Below are 20,826 nucleotides of genomic sequence, written 5' to 3'. Positions count from 1 at the left end.
AAAAGGAGGGGTGCTTATAAGAAGGAGGGGACCAACTTTTCACACTGTCTGATTGAGTAAATGCTCCAGACCTAGATACAGAAGTAAGAAACAATGATTGTGTCTTCAGTCACATGTCACAATACGTCAACACACGACCACAGACTCAACACCTGGTTTCTTTCTCTTGTTATCTGATCCCTGTCCTCTACAGGGAGGAAAGAGGGCAGAAGAAAGCCACAGGCTCAGCCATATCCACGCGCAAGGGAAGGTGAGGCGTCTCCTTTTGGTGAGATGGCTGTGGAACTGCCCCTCCCTTGTGGAAAGCTGGGAGCTTCTAACTTGAAATTAAATTGTTTTTAATGAAGGATGTTTGCAGGGCCAATAGGCCTTGCAAAACAGTTCCATCTGCGAGCGAGCCTGACGATCACTTTCTGGAAATTCCCAAACTGCCTTTTCGAAATGCTGTGAAAAATCTTCACGGGACTGTCACGGAGGGGCCACCTATCCTCGGAAGAAGAGCTGACCCCCTCTCATTGTAGCTGAAAATGGACGGACTCCTGAAATGAGCAAACGCAGCTGGGCTCAGGTCTTCGCATCGCCTTTGGGGCACTGCGGTCCCGATCCGCTCCATACGGAGCGCAGTTGACCCCGCACCGCGCTCCTGGCACCTCCTCCGCCGCTGACCGAGGCGGCTCCGCCTCGCCCTGCCCGGGAAGCCCCGCTGCTCTCGGGGACGGGAAGCCGCTCCTCCCTGGAGCCGGCGGCTGGAGGAGGCGGGCCGAGGTGGGGGAGAGGCGGAGGAAGCGGTCGGGTTGGGGCGCTCCGAGTCCGCCGCGCCCGGCACAGACACAGCGCGGCCGTCCAGGGGAGAGCGGGGCAGCGCGGAGCCGGCCCCAGCCGCAGCCCGTCCCCGCGGCGCAGTGCGAGGATGAGCGGCGGGGCTGGAGGCGAGCTGGCGGGCGCCATCAGCAGCGCGCTGCCCGCCATCCCCTCCAGCAAGCTGCCGGACCTGCGCTTCCTCAGCCGCGGAGCCTACGGCACCGTGTCCGCCGCCCGCCACGCCGACTGGAGGGTCCCGGTGGCCCTCAAGTGCCTGCAGGGGCCGCTGCTAGACAGGTAGCGGAGCGGGCACGGGGTGTGCGGGGGTCGTGGGATCGGCGCGTCTTTCAGTGGGGTGCTTCAGGCGGGCCGGGGAAGTGCCGAGCAGCTCTGCTGTTTCCTCCGTATGGGCTGTAGGGGAGGGCGGTGTGGGAGCTGCCAGCTCAGCTTCTGTCAGCGTCTGTGTTGTTCAGAGAGAGACAGCAGAAAAGGCTGGGAGAAGCTTCTCAAGACAAAAGTGTGGCTGCTGGTATCTTTGTCTCACGGTGCTAAGAGGAGCTAATTTAAAGTAGCAGCTTTGTAGAGGCCTCTGTGTACAAGTATTTTTCAGTAGTTCTTCAACTTGTAGTAATTATAATCTCCATTTTCCTGGAGGTAAGTGACCGTGTTTCCTGCAGGGGCTGTCATTCCATAGGAGAGTGCTGCAGGGAACAGTTTTTCACTTGTATCTGCCCCCTTCATCCTCTATAATTGTATTTTTTTCCCATATCGGTGCTAGTTTGCCTCTCCGTAGTGTGTTGCTTCTTGTTTCCTGTACAGGTGTCTTTCATCTTTACTTTGATTGAGTTTTAGGCAGTTAAGAGAAATAGTTTCACTCAAACGTCTGCGTGTTGTGAGTGAGCCCATACTTAGCAGTATGGCATGGGTGTGACTAAAAGCTTTTAAGCCCTTTCTCAGTTAATATACAAGTGTTTCGGTTTCCCCTGAAAGATTGCGAATGAGCCCAGAAGACTTCTGGTCTTGTGACCCAGTTGCTATGAGGGGTTTGGTATAGCTTAGAATGGCCGTGTGTACACAGGACCTTATCTCTGACATCTTGCCAGAATCTCAGCCGTGTTTTTAAGCAGAAGTGTTATGTTCTCTGTTGTTGAATTTACTGATATTTCCCTAATTTCAGTCATTACTTGCAGCAAGGCCAGCCGGGAGCTGCTGTGGGCTGTGCTCCTGTGGGTGTTACACAGTGCCCTTGGTGAGGAGCAGGCAGCTGTAGTGAATTCCAGGCACAGGGATAAACCTCCAAGTGTTGCATCCTGCTTCCTGGTTACAGCAGAATCCCATGCAGATGTGCCTCATGATCTGGGGAAACCCCTGACTTTCTCAAACCAAGTTTGTGGTAGAGAGAGAGGAAGGAAGCAGAGCCTGTCATCCCATGTTTTTCCTGAAGCAGGCCTCTTTACTTGGATCACTTCCTGGACTTTCTCATAATAGATGTTTTTTTTTCGGTCACATAAACAAGGATCGACAGTTGGCCTTAGTTTAACAGACCTCTATATTACCTCTTTTTCTTTTTTTCTTTTTGGTGCAAGCATCCTCTCTGCAGCATGTTTGAAATATAGAGCATCCCCTTACCGCTTTTAGAGACAGAAGCACGCTCATTTTTAAACACAGCTTGAGCTTCTTGTATCCATAAGCTGCAAGGTCTGAATTGGTAAAGGTGCATCAAATTCATACTTGTATGAATTCCCATACTTGTATGGGAAGGTTTGACTGTAAGAAAGAACATTCAAATCACCAAATTTAGGTATCCAGGCATTGTGAGAGCAGTTTCTGTTTTCTGTGCCATCAAGTGTTTTTCCTGTGGGCAATTCAAGCAGGGGCATAGCTGAAGGAACAATTTAGATGAAAACATAACATGATTGGTCATTCGGGAACCGAAGGTGTGTCCCCTGAAGTATTATTTTAGCACGCAGCAGAGTCATAGTGCTCTAAAACAGCTAGAAAAGTGTAAGATAAGCATTAAGATGAATAGTGGGCCACAGTAAATGCTCGGTATTTGAAGGTGGGCAGTAAGACAAGTGTTACAGTTACACAGAATGGGGAAGGTGGACTGTATCCTTGTTTGCTGGAAACATGGATGAAATGTTATGGAAACAGATGTTTGTGTGATACAACAAAACTAGAAAACCTGTCTGCTATTTGCACGTGCAGTTTCTGTGTTGCCTTACAGCATCTTGTTACCAAAGAAGGCATAGTAGGAAACAAACATTGAAAGGTGGTGCTGCATGTGGATGTTGATTTCTGAGGAGAATATAGTGAATCTTAAATTTGCTTAGTTTCCTGGTACTGTAAGTGAGGTAACCTTACTTGTTGGCTTTCTTTTTAAGTGATAGAAACCACCTTCTAAAAGAAGCAGAGATATTGCACAAAGCCAGGTTTAGTTACATTCTGCCAATTTTGGGAATTTGCAATGAGCCTGACTTTCTGGGGATTGTAACAGAATACATGGCAAATGGATCGCTGAACCAGCTTTTACATGGGGTAAGTGTTCTCACAGTCTTCAGTACAGCCTCTGGTTGTTTCAAATACTGTTTCAAATACTTCAAATTCCATGCTTAAGGGAAGTACTACAGTAAGTGTGTTATTAATATTACAAATTTAAGGACAGTCACTCTTACTAATAATTTTTGTTGCTCAAGTAGACCTGCTGTATCACAAAAAGGCAGGCAGGCTTAGTAGATGTTCATTTTATTGCAGTTTTTCTTTTAATGCCATGATCCATATAACAAGCTAAAGGATGAGCTACTGTATAAAATCACTTTGTTCTCTAATTGGAAACTGAACTACTTTAATTTGGATTTCAGTATTATTGGCAATGTAAATATCATGAAAAAAATGACTATTTCTTGAATTTGAACCTTTAAAAAAAATACTGAAGAGAATTTATAGAAGTCAAATATTGTTAACGTTAACAGATACTGGTATTTCAACCAAGTATTACTGTCAACATTAAGTTGACCTACGCTGAGCTCTCAGCTGCTCCCGCTCCTTTGGTCCAAGCATTCACTGTTGCTGCTGCAAAGCTCCTGCAGCTATCTCAACAGCGCTGCAGTCTGTTCTGTATCTGTTCTTAATCAGTACCTGTCTATGCCTTAGATAGTTCAGCTGTGTTTTTCATAAATGCATTAGTGTCAATGTAACTTTTAAGATGTTATTTTTCCTGCCTTTTTGCTGTTGTATTTATATTTCTGAAGGTACTATTTTGTGCTTAATTTCACCATAGTTTCCCCCTCCTCCTAGAGTCAGCTGAAGAAATGATTCTTGCCTTTCTTTGTGCAGTATCTATAGGTTACAGGTTTCATGTAGGAGTTAATCTGTAATTCATGTTTCCTTATGAGTAATTAGGAATAATATGGTAAGCGTCCTGTTAACACATGATAAATAGCACTCGTCAACTACTGAGTGAATGTTGGGGAATGGAAACGTAACACCACATTGTTATATTTATGTATTGTTTTTAACAGCCAACCAATATCAATGTGCACTTAATGTAATGTAAGTTTTAAATGATTACTGCTTGTCCAACTCGCTTTCTTTTCATAGTGAAAGCTTCTGTGCTATTTTCCATGTCAGAACAGAGGAATATATTCTGGTCTTGTGTTTTTATTTTGGCAGAAGGATATGTATCCTGACATTGCCTGGTGCCTGAGATACCGCATTCTTTATGAAATTGCTTTGGGAGTGAACTATTTGCACAACATGAATCCTCCATTGTTGCACCATGACTTGAAAACCCAGAATATTTTATTGGATGATGAGTTTCATGTCAAGGTAGAGTTATTTAATACTTATGTTCCTCAGCACCCAGAAGGAGCCGAAGTATTTCATTGCAGTAGAAGAGTGAGGTTGTGGCTATGGAGAGGATTATAGTTGTATGCCAGATGTTTTACTTGTATCCTTGCAGACAGAACTTAGATAATTATTTTTTTTTTAAAACACTGTTTTGCTCAAGTGTGGATCTGATCCGTTTAAAAAGATCAGAATTCCATAATATGAACTGCTTGAGGTATAGCAGTTCATATAAAGGTTGCTTTCAAACTTAAGGAGAGTAGATTTAGTTTTAGGGAAAAGTCTTTTACGATGGGAGCGATGAGCCACTAGAGCAGGTTGCCCAATGATGCTTCATCCCTGGAGACCTTCAAGGCCAGGCTGGACCAGGGTGTGAGCAACCTGATCTAGCTGTGCACATCCTTGTTTATTGCGGAGAGCTAGGCTGGGTGATCTCTAAAGTCCCTTACAACACAGAGGGGCTATACAGAAGTCCCTTTGTATGCTTGTTACTCAATAGCAGTGATGTTTTCTGATGACGGCTTTCGCTGGTAGCTACATCTGGCTCTTTTTGAGGAAAAAAATAGGAAGTTTTCCTGTCCAAGATGCTCAGACAACTTAGTTATGAAGGTCAGAAAAATTCTAATGTTAACACCATGTGATGTTTATTATGCAATATGAACATGTATATTCTATTAGAGCAGTATAAGAATGTGTAAAATGTAACTCTGAAATTTTAACATGCTGAGAGATGGCCCTTATGAAGCTCCTAGAGCAAGCAAGCATATATGGAGAAGTAGTACTAGTTCAAAACTTCAATTCTGTCTTTTGAGTATCACTGCCATTGTGTGAAAAAGAGATCAAAAGAACTTCTGGCAAAACAGTTATGTGTTTATATAATTGCAAGACTGTCTTTTTTAAAAGAACTGAAACTCTTTGTTTTTAAAATTGGTAGAATATACTATTCAAAGTGAGAAATCCGAGATATCTTAATTCATACTTGAATAGCTTCAGCTTCAGTGCTTACTATGAGATTAATCTTTTTGTCTTTGTAATCTTTTGAGCAAATATCAAAGATGCACTGCCAGTCTCTTCTTTTTCCATTGCAAAGAAGTTTTCCTTGGCAGCAGGGCAGCTTACATAGCTTTCCCTTCACTCACTCCCTCAGCACCTCACACCTCCTCCCACTCACCTGTGCCAGTATCACCATCTCTCAAGCTTCTTGATAAACCTGACTAGGAACTGGCCCAAGTAATCCACAAAATCCAGTTTTTTTAATCCCTAGCAACAGTGGTGCATTCTAGTGTTCTGTCTGACCACATATAAACAGTTGCTTTGTTTAGAGCAGTTTGGGTGAAGCATGATTGGTTTAGTATTATATGTGGTGGTTGGCAGCCCTGCCTGCAGAAGAGGAGTTGGAGCTTGATGATCATTGAGGTCCCTTCCAACCCAAGCCATTCTATGATTCTATTCTAAGATTCTTTAATTTAGGACAGCTGGCAGGAAACTGAATGAAGGTTATCACACATGCTAAACTGGAAAAGTATTGTATGTGTATAAAAGTAACACTATTAGACTGTTTCTGACTGTACCAGATGTACTGAATGAGCAAGATAACCTGACCATCTACAGCAGGAAAGGCTTAATATGAGTGAGCCATTGAGGGAAAAGGATAATGTTTATGCTCTCCAGAAAGTTTGTGCTCACAGAGGCATCTTGAAAATTATTTTACTCTAATAGAAATGCTGAAACAGCCCAGAGCTCATTGCTGGCACAAGAGAGATGGAGGGTGTTGCGTTTGTTTAGCTCAGAGAATAGAAGGTTCTAGGAAGACCTCATTGTGGCCTTCCCATACTTGAAGGGAGCTTACAAGCTGGTGGGCTACCTGTGTTCTACATGGTCTAATAACAGTAGGACAAAGGGGAATGGCTTTAAACTAAGTGCAGGTTGGATGTTAGGAAGAGATTCTTTAATCAGTGGTGAGGCACTGGAACGGGTTGCCCAGAGAAGTTGTGAATACCCCATCCATGAAGATGTTGAAGACCAGGTTGGATGGGGCCCTGGGCAGTCTGATCTAGTGGGTAGCAAGCCTGCTTATGGCAGAGTGTCTGCAGTTAGGTGATCTTTAATGTTCTTTCCATCCTCAGCCGTTCTATGATATATAACTTTCTCACCTGGGTGCTGGACTGGGAGCTCGCTAGTGCTCTTATTCTTCTATTCGTGCAGCTCTCCACCCATAACCTGGTCATACATCTTGCTCCTGATTTGTGGATGTCTGGGAATGTAAACTAAGCCAGTTAATTCTTGATGTAGGGTGACTTCTCTAGGAAGGGACAAGGAGAAAGAAGGTCCTGGAGGCACAGTAAAAAAATATTTGACTTTTTGCAGCACAGAATTTCAGGGTACCAAATTTGTTAATTTTAGATTAATGATTCTTAGTTTTGAGAATGAGGTGGACTTCCCTAAATTTTTTTCTGTAAATGCAATTGCCCCTAGATATCTGCAGGCTAAGTTGCATGTAGCTATTATTATCTTCATTAACTTTGTGCTTTTTACACAATCGGTGATCTGGAAACACAGTGACTTTGTTGCTTGTTTTCCATGAAAGAAAATAGTGAAAATGACTGTTTACATGGGTGGATAGTGATAGGAGAAGGGAGAATGGTTTTAAACTGACACTGTGGAGGTTTAGGTTGGATATTAGGAGGAAGTTTTTCACACAGAGGGTGGTGACGCACTGGAACAGGTTGCCCAAGGAGGTTGTGGATGCCCCATCCCTAGAGGCATTCAAGGCCAGGCTGGATGTGGCTCTGGGCAGCTTGGTCTGGTGGTTGGTGACCCTGCACATAGCAGGGCGGTTGAAACTAGATGTGGTCCTTTTCAACCCAGGCCATTCTATGATTTTGTGATTTGGGACAGACTTCCACAACGGATTCCTCAGCCACAGAGTATATGAACCTTCCTTAAAAAAACAACAGGATAGGGCAGTATTGTAGGAATGACATGAGTCATGAACTGTGAATGTTTTCTGAAGTGTAGCTGGTGTTTCCTGTCTCTAAAGCAACCACATACTTTGTGTCAGGTTGAGGATTGCAAACAACCGGTTCTTTCAGGTGTATTTCAGGAATTTGTAACAAGGGTTAACAGAGATAAATATGGCTTTCAGAACAACTGCTGTGTCCTTTCCAGATTGCAGATTTTGGCATGTCAAAATGGCGTGTCATATCCATGTCACAGTCACGCAGTGAAACTTCCTTACCAGAAGGAGGGACCATCGTCTACATGCCCCCTGAAGATTACAATCCCAGTCAGAAAACTCGGGCAAGTGTGAAACATGATATCTACAGGTAACCTATACTGACCTCAAGGGGACTCTGCAATCTGAATTCACATCTGAGTTGCTGAAATTAGATTTTAACATGTTTTCAGTAATGTTATAAGAATCTGAGCAAAATGAATTGGGAAAGAAGAATCAACTGGTAGTTGGAATTGTAGATTATGCATTTCTCAAGGAAACGCTGTGACAAGTATGATGCTTCAGTAATTAAGCTGGAACTGTCAAAAGAGACCAAGGAGACTAGTTCCTATGAGTGAGAGTGTATGCATACAGTGGAGGGTGGAAAGAAACTGTTCATTAGCTCAATTCACACACCTTTGTAATTTGTATACATCTATTAAAATAATTCGCAGAATGTATTGGGAAGAAATCTTTTTTTTTTTTTTTTTTTTTTTTTTTTTTTGAAAGGAGTTAAGAAAATAATGAGTAATGGACTTAGAGGAGTTTTAGAGATCTCCTGTCTGTGTCTCTGAATAGAGAGCCATCTCCTGAAGGAATAATTCACTTTAAGAAATTATTCAATTATTCAAGTAGATTTGCTTCAGTCAGCTCTGAATCATAGCTGGAAGTACGAGAGTTGTGGCTACCTGTACAACTAAATAGAAGAATGGCTCTTAGGATGTTAGAGCTATGATCAGCTAATTTGAAGAAGAAGCTTGGAGAGCTCAAAGGTTATTTGAGCAATTGTGGAAGAGGAGGCTGAGGGAGAGACCTTACTGCTCTCTTCAAATACCTGAAAGGTAGTATCAGCAAGAGCAGGGCTGGTCTCTTCTCACTGGTGACAGGACGAGGCCTCAAGTTGCAACAAGTTGGATATCAGGAAAAACTTCTTTGCAGAAAGGGTTGTTAAGCACTGGAGTAGGCTCCCCGGGGAAGTGGCTGAGTCACCATCCCTGAATGTGTTTAAAACCATTTAAATGTGGTGCTCAGAGACATGATTTAGCAGAGGGTTGTTAGTGTAGTATGGTTAGGTTGTGGTTGGACTTGATGATCTTGAAGGTCTTTTTCAACCTGAGCAATTCTATGATTCTATATTGTTTCAATAAGTGCTGGTAATCTAAAATAATGTCTTCTATACTTTTTACACTTTAAACAGTTTTGCAATTATTATATGGGAAGTGATGTCAAGGAAACACCCATTTGAAGGTAAGACCATGTTTTCTTGTAATTTATTTTTCTAGCTTTAGTTGTCACTTGTGCCAGTCGCCCAGATACCTGGGAACTTCATTTAGGGATTGCTTCATAACAATCCTATTTGTAAACCTGTTTAAGAAGTAATTGAGTTACTTCTCAGATTAGACTCTTTTTCAAATTATGATGTTGGTAAGAAAAAATGTATTTTGAATTCTTTGCTTTTAAAAGAATTTTAAAAGAAAAAACATCCTTATTTTGGTGAAATGTAAATATTACAACTGCAGTCTTAATTATTCTTCCTGTAGTAAGCTATTTATTTTGCATATATTTCTAATGAAAGCACGATGTCTATTTTGACAGAAGTTATAAACCCCTTGCAGATAATGTATAGTGTGTCACAAGGACAGCGACTAGACTTAAGTGAAACGAGCTTATCAATGGACATTCCACATCGAGCTCTTGTCATAAGATTGATAGAAAGTGGATGGGCACAAAACCCAGATGAAAGACCATCATTCTTAAGTAAGTTTACTTTGCAAAATGAATACAGTTCTTAAAATTGCCAGATTTTTGTCTCATCTCGTACATATAGAGTAAGGGTGTAATTGCAAAATGGAAATAGTAAAAATGTCAAAAAATATGTCTCTGCTCAGTCAAATGGTGTGTGATTCTTGTCTGATTCCATCATATCTATAAACTAATTTTTATGAATGGAGCTACGTGTGCCATAAAATCAAGTTGTTAGTTGGAGTTGGAATATTTTATTTATTTACTTATTTTCAGAATAGGGAGGAGAATAAGTGAAATACATAGAGTGACTACTGTGGGTTTTGTAAGAGCTGGCAAAGCAGCAAATCGTTGCACATCAGATGAGCTACTGTAAATTCACTTTGTTGTTGCATGTTTGCATGGATGAATCTTTTTCACTGGAACTTTGAATTGTTGAGGCCACACAAATAGCTTTTAATGTTTTCTTTGTATGGTTTCTTGTCTATGAGAACAAATACAAATACCTTCAGCCTTTTTCCAATGGATTATGTAATTTAGAGCCTAAGATTGAAGAGTGAGCCTGCAGAGATTAACAGGGCATGTTGTAAACTAGAAAAGTTCTGTTTTGAAATCAAACCTAGATTTGTCATGCTTAATTAGTGTACTTGGTGTATGCTGAGCCATACCAATATACTCCCCATACCATACCAATTTCTCTCTAACATGAAAAGCTGCTTAGTATTTTTGTGACTTCTAGCTCTTGTGTGCAACAGCAATTCTGTAAAAATGTAGGCTGAAAGTCGTCACCAGGTTTTCAGTTGTGAAACTTGCTCTTGTTAGAGTTGGTGTAGTCACCTATAGAATCATAGTCTGTCTAGGTTGAAAAAGAACTTCAAGATCATCCAGTCCAACTGTCAGTCTGACCTGTTCCCATTGCTAATCATGTCTCTTTGTGCCATATTTAAAATCTCCCTGTTATGGAAGGAGTATTTCATCCATGCACTTTATCAACTGCAATTATAGTATCTTATTTTCTCTTTTATCCTCATCCTTTTATCCTCAATACAAATGGTATGTTTCATTATTTGAATGCTCACATTTCAGTCTTTTAGCTTTCTCAGTATTTTACCCCAAGAGCTGGTCTTCAAACTCAGTCAGATACATCTAAGAGCTTTCAAAAAGCTTTTCATTCACACGGAATGTTATGTTTTAATTTGATCCAATGCTTTGAAATGGCTTATTAGCCTCGAAACTGATCTTAATTTTTGTTTCTCTGCTGCCATTATGGCTTCCATTATCCTACTACCTCTTAACTGTTAATTAAAATTCAGAATCTGGACCGAAAAAATAAAGTTGTCTTAGAGTTCAACAGTATTTGAGAGGAAGCTGGGAATTCTGGATTTGCTGAACAGCCATCTGCTAGGCTTTTAGGCTCTTTTTTGAAATAAACTCGTGAGTTGTATGTTGCTCCTTAAAAACTTGTCTTTCTCACAACTTGAAGCGAATACAATGACTCTTATTTGTAAAATTAAAGTATTTCAATTAGGACAGTAATCCTAGCACCTCATTTGAAGATTTGCTGAACAGAAGTCTGCTATTTTTAAAACATTTATAAAATATGAGTTTATTGGAAAATTGCTAATCAGGCAGCTGAGAAATAAGTGTTTGTAACTTCTTTCTGGACCAGTTTTGCAGAAAAAAAAAAAATGGAGGCACAACCAAAGAGATTTATCATCTCTGTGTTCAAAATTTGCAGTCCAAAATGAATTGTGTGTCCTCGTTTGAAGCATTTTTAACTTTGCTTTAAAAATATTTTTTGAAATGTTCATTTATTTTGGTATGAGTCTGGTTTATATGGTTTTAAATTGTGGGCTGTTTAATTATTTTTTTTTCTCTGCATAAATAAATATATATTTTAAAAAAATAAAGTAAAAAAAAAAAAAAGACGTCACAGTACTTCCTTAAGTATTTTTGCTTTCCTATGTCAGTTACCCAAAATAAAATAGCAGCCCAAGTCTGTGGTCACACAGAAGGAGTAATTACCTGGGATAGACACGCAGTATGAACTGTTCTTTGGCTCTGTGTAGTACCTGAATTGATTTAGTCTTTGAAGGAAACATGCATTGCTTTCCCTTTACTATCGTAAAAAGAATGAGGAAGTTAGAAATCTTTCTCAAAATTAAGGGAAGAGAAGTTCACTGGTTGTGAAATTTTGCAATCAGCACAGCACAGGGAAAAAGAAAATAACGCCCAGCTTTTCCCCTCCTCCCCACCCTCCCCCTTCCTTTTCAAATACGCTTAAAATAGAAATGTTTTGTTAACCTGTCTGTTCCCCTTATAAAGAAGGGCCAAAGGCTACTTATTCCCCTGCTTCTGCATAGCTCTGTAATTCTGTTGATTCTGCAGCCTTCTAGCATGTACCTGCAGTTTAATTAAAATCAATAAAAACAGTCCTAGTAATTCACTGTGAAAAATGGAGTCCCAGGTTCTGTGTGAGCTGAAGCAAGGGAATGAGAATCCTACTACTGAATGTATGTCTTGAAAGTACCAGTTAAACAGGAGCTAATCTGAGAGAAGTACAGTGAAACAGTAAAAATACAGTAAAAACAATAAAAATACATTAATAAGGATGCAGTGTCAGAGGTTCACAGTACAGTAAATGGATTTTGCTGAATCAGTGGCGTTCATAGAAAGCGCAGTAGAAGTTGTTATCCTTTCCTGAGGTTTGAGCACAGCTTCAAGGAGACATTTGTATAATATCCACCTCAAAATTTGAAATACTTTGTTTTGCAAATCTTTTAGCATTGAGAAACAAGGGAGCATCACACAGTCTCTTGTTTATTAAACTGTCATGTGGCTTCCTTTGCAAGCAGATGATGTAAGCTTCTGTCTCTGCTGAGCTTGCAGATACTATCACTTGACTTATCCATATCCAATGAATTCAGTGCTTTAACAATCACCATCTCCATGGTGACAGATCTCCACAGCAGCTCTTCTGGATGTTGCAGTGGGGTCTTGGTTGTTTATTTTCCTCTAATAATTCTTTGCACTTCTGCTGGAGTGGGAGTAAAGCTACCCATCCTGAGGTCTTATGCTTTTAGATCCCATTTAGCAGTCTAAACTTGTTGAGTCTGCCCTGAAATATAGCAAGTCCATTAATCTGTCCATTCCAGGAATGCAAGACTAGGAGTCTGGCACAGTCCTACATTTCTTTCAACCAGGCTGCTGAGGAAGCCAGATCAGAACAGGGTTTGTTTTGGTGATGTGAGATTGTTGTAACGGGTGAAAGTAATAAACTTCTGTTCGGTAACATAAGTAGTTTTGTATTACAAAGAGATATATTTGCAAAACTCATTTATTATAAGAAAGTAGCTTTAACAACATGAAAACTTAATTTTCATACTGCATCATTGGGCAAATAATCTTTCTTTGTTTAGAATGTTTAATAGACCTTGAACCAGTCCTGAGAACATTTGATGAAATAGCTATCCTGGAAGCAGTAATTCTGTTAAAGAGATCAAAGGTAAGTCACTTTTGTTGCAGTCATGAGTGAGTAAAATAAATTGGCATGTTTGCTTTTCCTTGCTAAGAGAAATGTAATATTTGACATTCCTCTAGTCTTGTATCAGGCTTAAATTAAAGCAAAAATTTAATATAATGACATTTGTCTCTTACAGTCACAGTATGAATCTCAGTGTATCCACAGGAGTGGAAAAAAAGCAGTTGCGGAGAAAACATCTCTAAATATACCACTGAATCCTCGAGAGGTAAATTTTGCATCTTCCCTTGTATGTCAGCATCATTAAGATCTTTAGAACTTCAAAAGGGGGTTGTTTTAGTAAGAGGGGGTGGTTCTGCAATTTAGTTTCCTGTGCAGTAAAGAAAGGTCTAACATGCACTGGTTGAGGTGGAATGCAGCATGTACACAGTCATATCAGGCTGATTAAGCAGAAATAAGGTCATGTTCAATACATCTTCAAAGTGTGGGAAAGCCATCCCCTTGAGGAATCCAGCACAGTGTCTGCAGGTTAGATTGAAACTGGCTCCCTTGCGCTCCATTATGCCTCTGTGTTGCTTGTTTTTATAGGATCATATAGGTTTGTTTTTAAATTTTAGTTCTTAATGCTGCTTCTTTTGATTCTTACCAGTGGTTAAACTAGTATACAAAATTACTGTCAGCTTTAAATAACATTTTTTTTTTTTTTTTTGAGCACAGCTTTAAGGATACATTTGTATAATATTCACCTCAAAAATATTTTAATTGTGTTGTCGATTGTGTATTTAGAGCATATATAAAAGAAAGTGATAGGAAAGTGCTCTTTAAATCATTGCAACTTTTTATTTATTTAATATGCATTTATTTAACAAATGTATTAATATTAATTGGAAAAATTTCAGGGAACATCTGCTTCCATACACTGTGATGCACTTCCTCTTCGGAGTATCTCTCCGGATATATCACGACGCAAAGCTCTTCCCCAGTGTAATATCCTCTCATCAGGTAATACTCATGACTTCATGTAAATATAATTTGACACTGCAGCTGCCATTGTGCCATTGCACTTATATATAGTAGAATCATAGAATGATGGAATAGCATGGGTTGAAAAGGACCACAATGATCATCGAGTTTCAACCCCCCTGCTGTGTGCAGGGTCACCAACCACCAGACCAGGCTGCCCAGAGCCACATCCAGCCTGGCCTTGAAGGGATGGGGCATCCACAACCTCCTTGGGCAACCTGTTCCAGTGCGTCACCACCCTCTGTGAGAAAAACTTCCTCCTACCATCCAACCTAAACCTCCCCAGTGTCAGTTTAAAACCATTCTCCCTTCTCCTATAGATTACTGGATATCTGTTTGTGTCAGAAAAGAGATGTGTTTTATTACTGTCAACTTAGTGCTCTGAAAAACTACTGCATTTTAGCCTATATTTTCTGTTCCTGTCACTTGAAGAATTCTCATAACATTGGTTTTCCTACTGAAAGATCATGAGTGCAGCAGTACTGTTTTCTTGTCTTATTATCTTGATAGTTCAGTTAAGCATTTGTGAAGTACTTCTAAAAATAAAAAGGCTAAACATCTTGAGGTGCTTTTACAGCTGAGTAAACAGAAAGTTTCTAATCCAGGCCAATCTCTAGATCATTTCTCATTCAACAAATGAAAAGACTTCAACAAATGGACATTGGCTTGCGAAAGTATCTGTATGTATCTTTTGTAGCTATCACCTCTTATGAATAAAAGCTGGCAAAATTCACAGTCAAAATTGAATTTTGAAGTTTTACTGTCATCAGAAGCCAGAAAAGTGTAATAGCAATGCATTGTGAAATTAAAACTTCGTTTACATGTTGAAAAAATGTAAATCTGTGTTTCAAAATAGTCCATTGGCTTTGCAGGGATTGCTGATGAGAAAGCAGAAAAGACAATTGACTTTATTGCTGTAAATCAGAGCATCAAAAAGTCTGCTGGTATGCTGCAAAACTGGAGATATTCTACCAAGTCCTGTGTCCTTTAGTGCTACATTGCCAAATCTCTCAAATACTTTCAGGGACAGGGACTTTTCTACTTCCCTCAGCAGTCTGTTCTGATGCTTTATTGTAGCAATAACCATCAGCCATTTTTCTGCTGGTTTGTGTTAAAAATTGCCGTATCTTCCTGTGGAGATCGTTTGAATAAGATGTGGTGATGCAGTTAAATTGATTGATCAGTCTGATGTCCTTTTTAGTGTCACTGCTTAGACGTATTGTATGTGCATAAAGATACTGTAAAGCCTGCAAAACCTTCTACAAAACCTTTCTGTCAATTTTTTAACAGCAATTAGAAACAATGAAATTACTACAGTGGCAACATGTCCTGTGAGGGAAGGCTGAGGATGTTTGCACTGTCCAGTCAGTGATAAGAGGAGGCTGAGCGCTGACCTCGTTGTTCTCTGCAGCTCCCTGAGGAGGGGAAGCACAGAGACAGGTGTCAGGTGGGCTGTGCTTCCTGATCCCTGATCAATCACAAGACATCTCTGGCAGTGCAGAGATATGCCAAAGGAAGTTCAAACTGGGCATTAAGAAACATCTTTACCATGAGGGTGATCAAACGCTGCAGCAGGCTTTCTAGAGATGCAGTTGATGCCCTTTCCCGTCGGTGTTCAAGAGGCATTTGGACAATATCCCCAGTAATAGGCTCTAACTTTTGTTACTGTGAAGTGGTCAAGCAGTTGAACTAGATCTTTTAACTCTCCTTCCATGCTACAATTCCCCTTCCATGGAACAATTCCATATTATAGAATTGTATTATTCCTTCAAATCATACATCTGTATAAATAAATACTGCCACTTTTTATAACTTGTTTCTGTGCTAGTAGGTTCTTCAAAGGAAAATATTTTTCCATATAATTCTTAGTCAGTCTTAGAATTTGGAGACTTATCTGTACATCAGTTATGCTTAGCATAACTAAGTGTCCAAGTGTGCCTCCTGGGCTGTCAAGTTAGTTCTTTAACAATTGCAGGCATTCATTTCATTAAAGCATGTTTATAAAGCAATCAAGTACGAAGTATATGTTATTTCTTTGCCAATATCTTCATCAGATAGTTTTACAATGGAAAGTAAGAGTCTTCTTTCTTTGCCAAAATTAGATACAGTTGTTTCAAGTGAAAATCTGTTTGCAGATTCTACTGGCAAGAAATGAGTTTGGCAAGGCATTAAGTCAGAAGTAAATGACTGTAGATTTTTTTTTTTTTTTTTTTTTTTTTTCTGGTAATACTTTAGGAGACTTTGCAGAAACTTGTCCTTCAGAATTAGGAAGTCTTCCAACTTATAGCCTTTATGTTTTTTTAGCCAGCTTATATGCACTTGTTCTTGGTTGTTGCTTTAGGCTTAAGTAGCTCTCTTCCCTTTTTCCCATGGCTCATAGACAGAGTAACCCCTTAATACCTTTTGTTTCTCTAGATAAACGGAATGAACTCTGTTGACACAGTGTTATTATAAAATAAGCTTCTTTTTATCATGGTCTCCTGCTGTAGTCTCCTGCATAGTCCTTGCTGTGCTTCTTCTATCTTAAGATACTGAGCTAAGGCTAGCAGAACTCTATATCTCAAAATAAAATAAAATAAAAAGTTTAACAATTGTTTTCTGTTTGAAATAAGAACTGTACTTTATATATTAGAATATTTTTTTCTTTTCTTATGTAGTGCTTTTTTACAGGATAATCTACTAGTTCTTATTCCACATCTCAAAAACACTAAGCCTCATACGGAGTCTAGATCTGGTATTTATGCTACCAAATTTCCACTTCTGAGATTTCTGTGTTAACTGTATTTGTGTTTGCCTAGAGATCTATAACGACCTGTCCCAGCAGAGCTTTTTAAAATCCTTTTCTAAAGCTCATTTGCTCATACCAGTTCTCTCCTTGTCCTCTCTCATTCATGCAGGAGATAATATCTGCTGCATCACAGTACATCACTTACTTTTCTGCCTTTCATGAAATAAAATACTAGTTACTGTGAGTTCTAGTCAGTTTGGAATTGTGAGTTCTCGTTCATTTAGATAATCATAATACATTTTCATTTCTGTTTTCCTATTACTGCTCTTAGTCCTTACGGCCATGTGCTTCCACAGTTCAGCATTGTGCATAAGCTTTCAGAACTCCCCATTTGTCAGGCAGCTGTAAATCCCGAGTTGTTTGTGGAGCTACATCTTATTGCATCTCTAGATTGCTGTTATGATTTGGCCTGCTGTCCATGACAAAGGGGTGGAGGGACCTATGGAAAGCTCCAGGAGAGAAAAGGTAGGGAGATTGACCTGGATGAAGGAAACAGCAGCAACAAGCTAAGGAAAAAAACTTAATTTACTAAATATAGCAGTGGAATGTAAGACAACACAGTATGATTGGAATTGAAGCTAGTAAATAAATTGAGGAGACAGTTTCCAAAACCGAAGTCCTTACTCTAATGCTGTAGGTGAAACAGCCAAGGAGCAAAGAGGGAAGTCTTGTGACTCTCAATCAGTTTTATTTTTCCCTCAGAACAGAGAACAGAAACAGAAAAATAAAGTCTTCTGGGAGTTGTAGTTCATTTTTCTCTTCTGAGATGAAGAGACCTGACATACCAACAATCCACAGAACTGCAGCATTAGCTCTCTAACTCCCAATGTACTGCATGACATGTAAAATCAATGAGAAACCATCAAAGCATGACAGACGCTCATCTGAATTTTTATATCTGTATTCCTTCTTCTTAGTTAACATCTCCAGAATTCCTTGTCAAGTGACACATTGAAAATCTTTAATGAGAACTGTGGAGAGTTAGGTATATGCCCTGTAATTTGTTTCTTATCAGCTATTTTTCATTTCTTCTCTTGCCTCTCTGCATCTTTTTTTTTCTGCTACACAAATCTTACAATAGAAACTATTAGGCTTGCTACCTAATAAATATCCTCCTTTAACATTCCTTGAAAAGTTAACACAAAGCTTTCTTGAAAGCATGTGCTGCTTCAGAAAACCACCAAAAGCTTCTATTTATGTCTCACTTGAATGTCAGCATTTGTATTTCTTTCCTCCACCTGAATCTTTTTTGGTAGTGTAACAAAGGTTAAAGAAAAGATTAAAAAATCATCAAAATAAACTGACTTTCACACTGACTCGCAACTACATCTGCAAACACTTCAAATAATTATTTTGTTCTTCCAGTCTGCACATCAAATTTCTGTCCAGCAGAGCTCCAACAGGTCACACATACTGGATTTATTGTGTCAATGTTCTTTCAAAATAAGGCAAGACCCTCAAAACCACAATCAACCCCTGGTTATAGACAAAGGAGTGTGCCCAGAACATGTGTGGAATGAATAGTGTGCTGTATTTGAAGTGAATTTGAGATGTTAATGATTTGTTTTATGAACTTGTTCTAATTATTAACTGTATTTTATGAACATAATGAATATAAGTGTATTACAGCTTTTTCTTTTTTTTTTTTTTTTTTAACTTTAAGATGGAAATTCTTGTGGTCTACACTCTCTCAGCTGTCAGAGTGTGGATGAAAATCTCTCTGTAAATCAAAGCGCCAAACCTTTTGTGCATCCGTACAGTTACCTTCCCTCATCTGACAAGAATATTTCAGTTGCCTCAAATTCTTCCTCGTGTGTGCTGCAGACATCACCAATTTCCTCAGGTATAGCAAATACTGATTTATTTCCAAGTCCCACATATTGAACATGTTTGTGTATGAAGGAGGAAGTGGAACTGTTTTTGTCTTTAAAATGAAAAGAAAGCATGCCATAAATTATTTCTGTAATTCTTCAGCCAAATATACAGTATCTTGAATTTACTGTGGTGGAGGACTCATGGGAATATGAGGATCTGCAACTCTTCACTCTTTAAATCCTCTGTTTAAGGAATATACGCAGGAAACTTCAGAGACATTTTCACTAGACTTAAATAAAAATCCTAGTGGGAAGTGAAGTTAGCACTTCTGTCTTTTCTTACCATGCTGGGTCATATGCTAGAATAGGTTGACTATGAAGTCTGTAGAAGGTCCATTATTGGAGGTGCTTAAAATTCATCTAGAAAAGGCCTTGAGCTGCCTGACTTATCTTTGAAGTTGGCCCAGCTTTGAGTAGGATGTGAGATGAGATGACCTCCTGAAATTGCCTTCCAATTTAAACAGTACTGTGATTCAGATAAAAAAAATATTCTAGCCAATAATTTGATAATTATCAGAACAGTTTAAGTATGAAATGCAACACAGTAGTCAAGTGACTGTCTGACTAAAAAGAACTTTTAAACAGCTCTGTCTCAAATCATTCTTTGCTTTATGGCTCTGCTTATCATCAGATGGTTATAATATTAATTGATCTTATTTTTTTTATCTTTTTTTTAATTCTTTCTGATCTCAGATTTTGTTTTGGAAACCATACAACAGAATGTAGCTCATCAATGGATCCAAAGTAAGAGAGAAGAAATTATTGATCAGATGACTGAAGCATGTTTGAATCAGTCACTGGATGCTCTTCTATCAAGATTTTTACTCATGAAAGAAGACTATGAACTTATAAGCACCAAACCTACAAGGACATCAAAAGTCCGACAGCTACTTGATACCTCAGATAGCCAAGGAGAGGAATTTGCCAGAATTATAATACAGAAGTTGAAAGATAACAAACAGCTAGGACTTCAACCTTATCCAGACATTGTATTTAATTCTCTAAGACTGCATCTTTAAATGTATTTGTTTCTGTTTGAAGCCATGTGAATACTTCTTAATACACAACTCTTTGTTTCTACATAGTAATTTTATATCTGTACTGCTTTGTCTTTACTACAAATTGGTAGAATCTCAAACAAAGACACTGGGTTCATCAAGACTGCATTTGGTGAGTTACCAGTTGGAGTTTAGTCGGAAAGCCAAAAGCTTGACACTGGTGGACTGATTTTAAACAAGTATTTTGTTTATATGTGATGAAGAAAAATCATTAAATTATACTTGTTTTACATATTTTCTGTTCATACATATCCTTCCAGATCACTGGATAGAGAAACTTGATATTGGTTGTTCTCCCTCCATCTGATTTTTCCTCTAGAGGAGAGGAAAAGCTGTATGCTTTACTTTTAGTCTTGTATGTTGTGTTTATAAATAAATTTCCTTCTTCCAGCCATACTGAGGATTCCTCTCAATATACCTGAGAGGAACAGAAGGTATTTTTACAGGATTTTTATTGTGTTTTGTTTTTTTTTCCCATTTTTTTTTGCCAGGGCGAGTGTGTCAGACCACTGCCTAAGAAGAATGTGAGTCCAAAGAGAAGCCTCGGGGCAAGGAACACCTTGTACTGATCATCATCATTTTGCTAAGAAATGGTACATTAGAAAGAGTGGAGCTCTAGTCTCTTATTATTTGGTTACATCTGCTTAAATTCCTCTTGAAAACGGACTTGCAGAGATTTGAGATAGTTTATAGAAGGGAACCCTCAGTTCAATTCTGCTCTTACTTTCACAGTTTTGCATAAGTATTTCTCTTCTCATGCTGCTGAATCAAACTTCAGTTTTACTTTTAGTGTTTACATGATGGGCAGTAGTTTGAATGTGTGCAAAGCTCAAACATGCACTGTGCTGCAAAGTTGGAAGTAATGTACGTGGGCCTCTCCTGTGTGGCAGGAGAAGCAATGTGCTCAGCTTTTGGGAAGAAAATGCAGTGTTCTGACCTGCCTTAGCCTTCTCTGGACAATATGTCAGCCATCCCTTTGTCTCAGGGATGGTGCTAAC

General features: G+C 39.2%; 1 protein-coding gene across 1 annotated transcript; it reads left to right on the top strand.

Annotated features, from left to right (window-relative positions):
• Window positions 1–910: 910 nt before the first annotated feature.
• RIPK2 (receptor interacting serine/threonine kinase 2) lies at window positions 911–20,276 on the top strand. Its single transcript, XM_042808979.1, has 11 exons — window positions 911–1,098; window positions 3,186–3,339; window positions 4,474–4,629; window positions 7,816–7,973; window positions 9,060–9,109; window positions 9,458–9,619; window positions 13,024–13,109; window positions 13,264–13,353; window positions 13,985–14,087; window positions 18,560–18,739; window positions 19,464–20,276. The coding sequence occupies exons 1-11, from the start codon at window positions 911–913 to the stop codon at window positions 19,787–19,789; spliced, it is 1,653 nt and encodes a 550-aa protein (XP_042664913.1). The 3' UTR covers window positions 19,790–20,276.
• Window positions 20,277–20,826: the final 550 nt, after the last annotated feature.

The sequence above is a fragment of the Centrocercus urophasianus genome, unplaced genomic scaffold (assembly GCF_019232065.1).
Source record: "Centrocercus urophasianus isolate 14NV4802_14NV808 unplaced genomic scaffold, USGS_Curo_1.0 seq_11, whole genome shotgun sequence".
NCBI lineage: Eukaryota > Metazoa > Chordata > Aves > Galliformes > Phasianidae > Centrocercus > Centrocercus urophasianus.
The sequence above is the reverse complement of the archived record's forward strand: the minus strand, read 5'-3'. Positions and strand labels throughout refer to the sequence as shown.

Coding starts and splice junctions, on each gene's coding strand:
- RIPK2 (XM_042808979.1), top strand. CDS start 911: ATGAGCGGCGGGGCTGGAGGCGAGCTGGCGGGCGCCATCAGCAGCGCG. Junction 14,088..18,559: donor GTGTAATATCCTCTCATCAG/GTAATACTCATG, acceptor TTTAACTTTAAG/ATGGAAATTCTTGTGGTCTA. Junction 18,740..19,463: donor GACATCACCAATTTCCTCAG/GTATAGCAAATA, acceptor TTCTGATCTCAG/ATTTTGTTTTGGAAACCATA.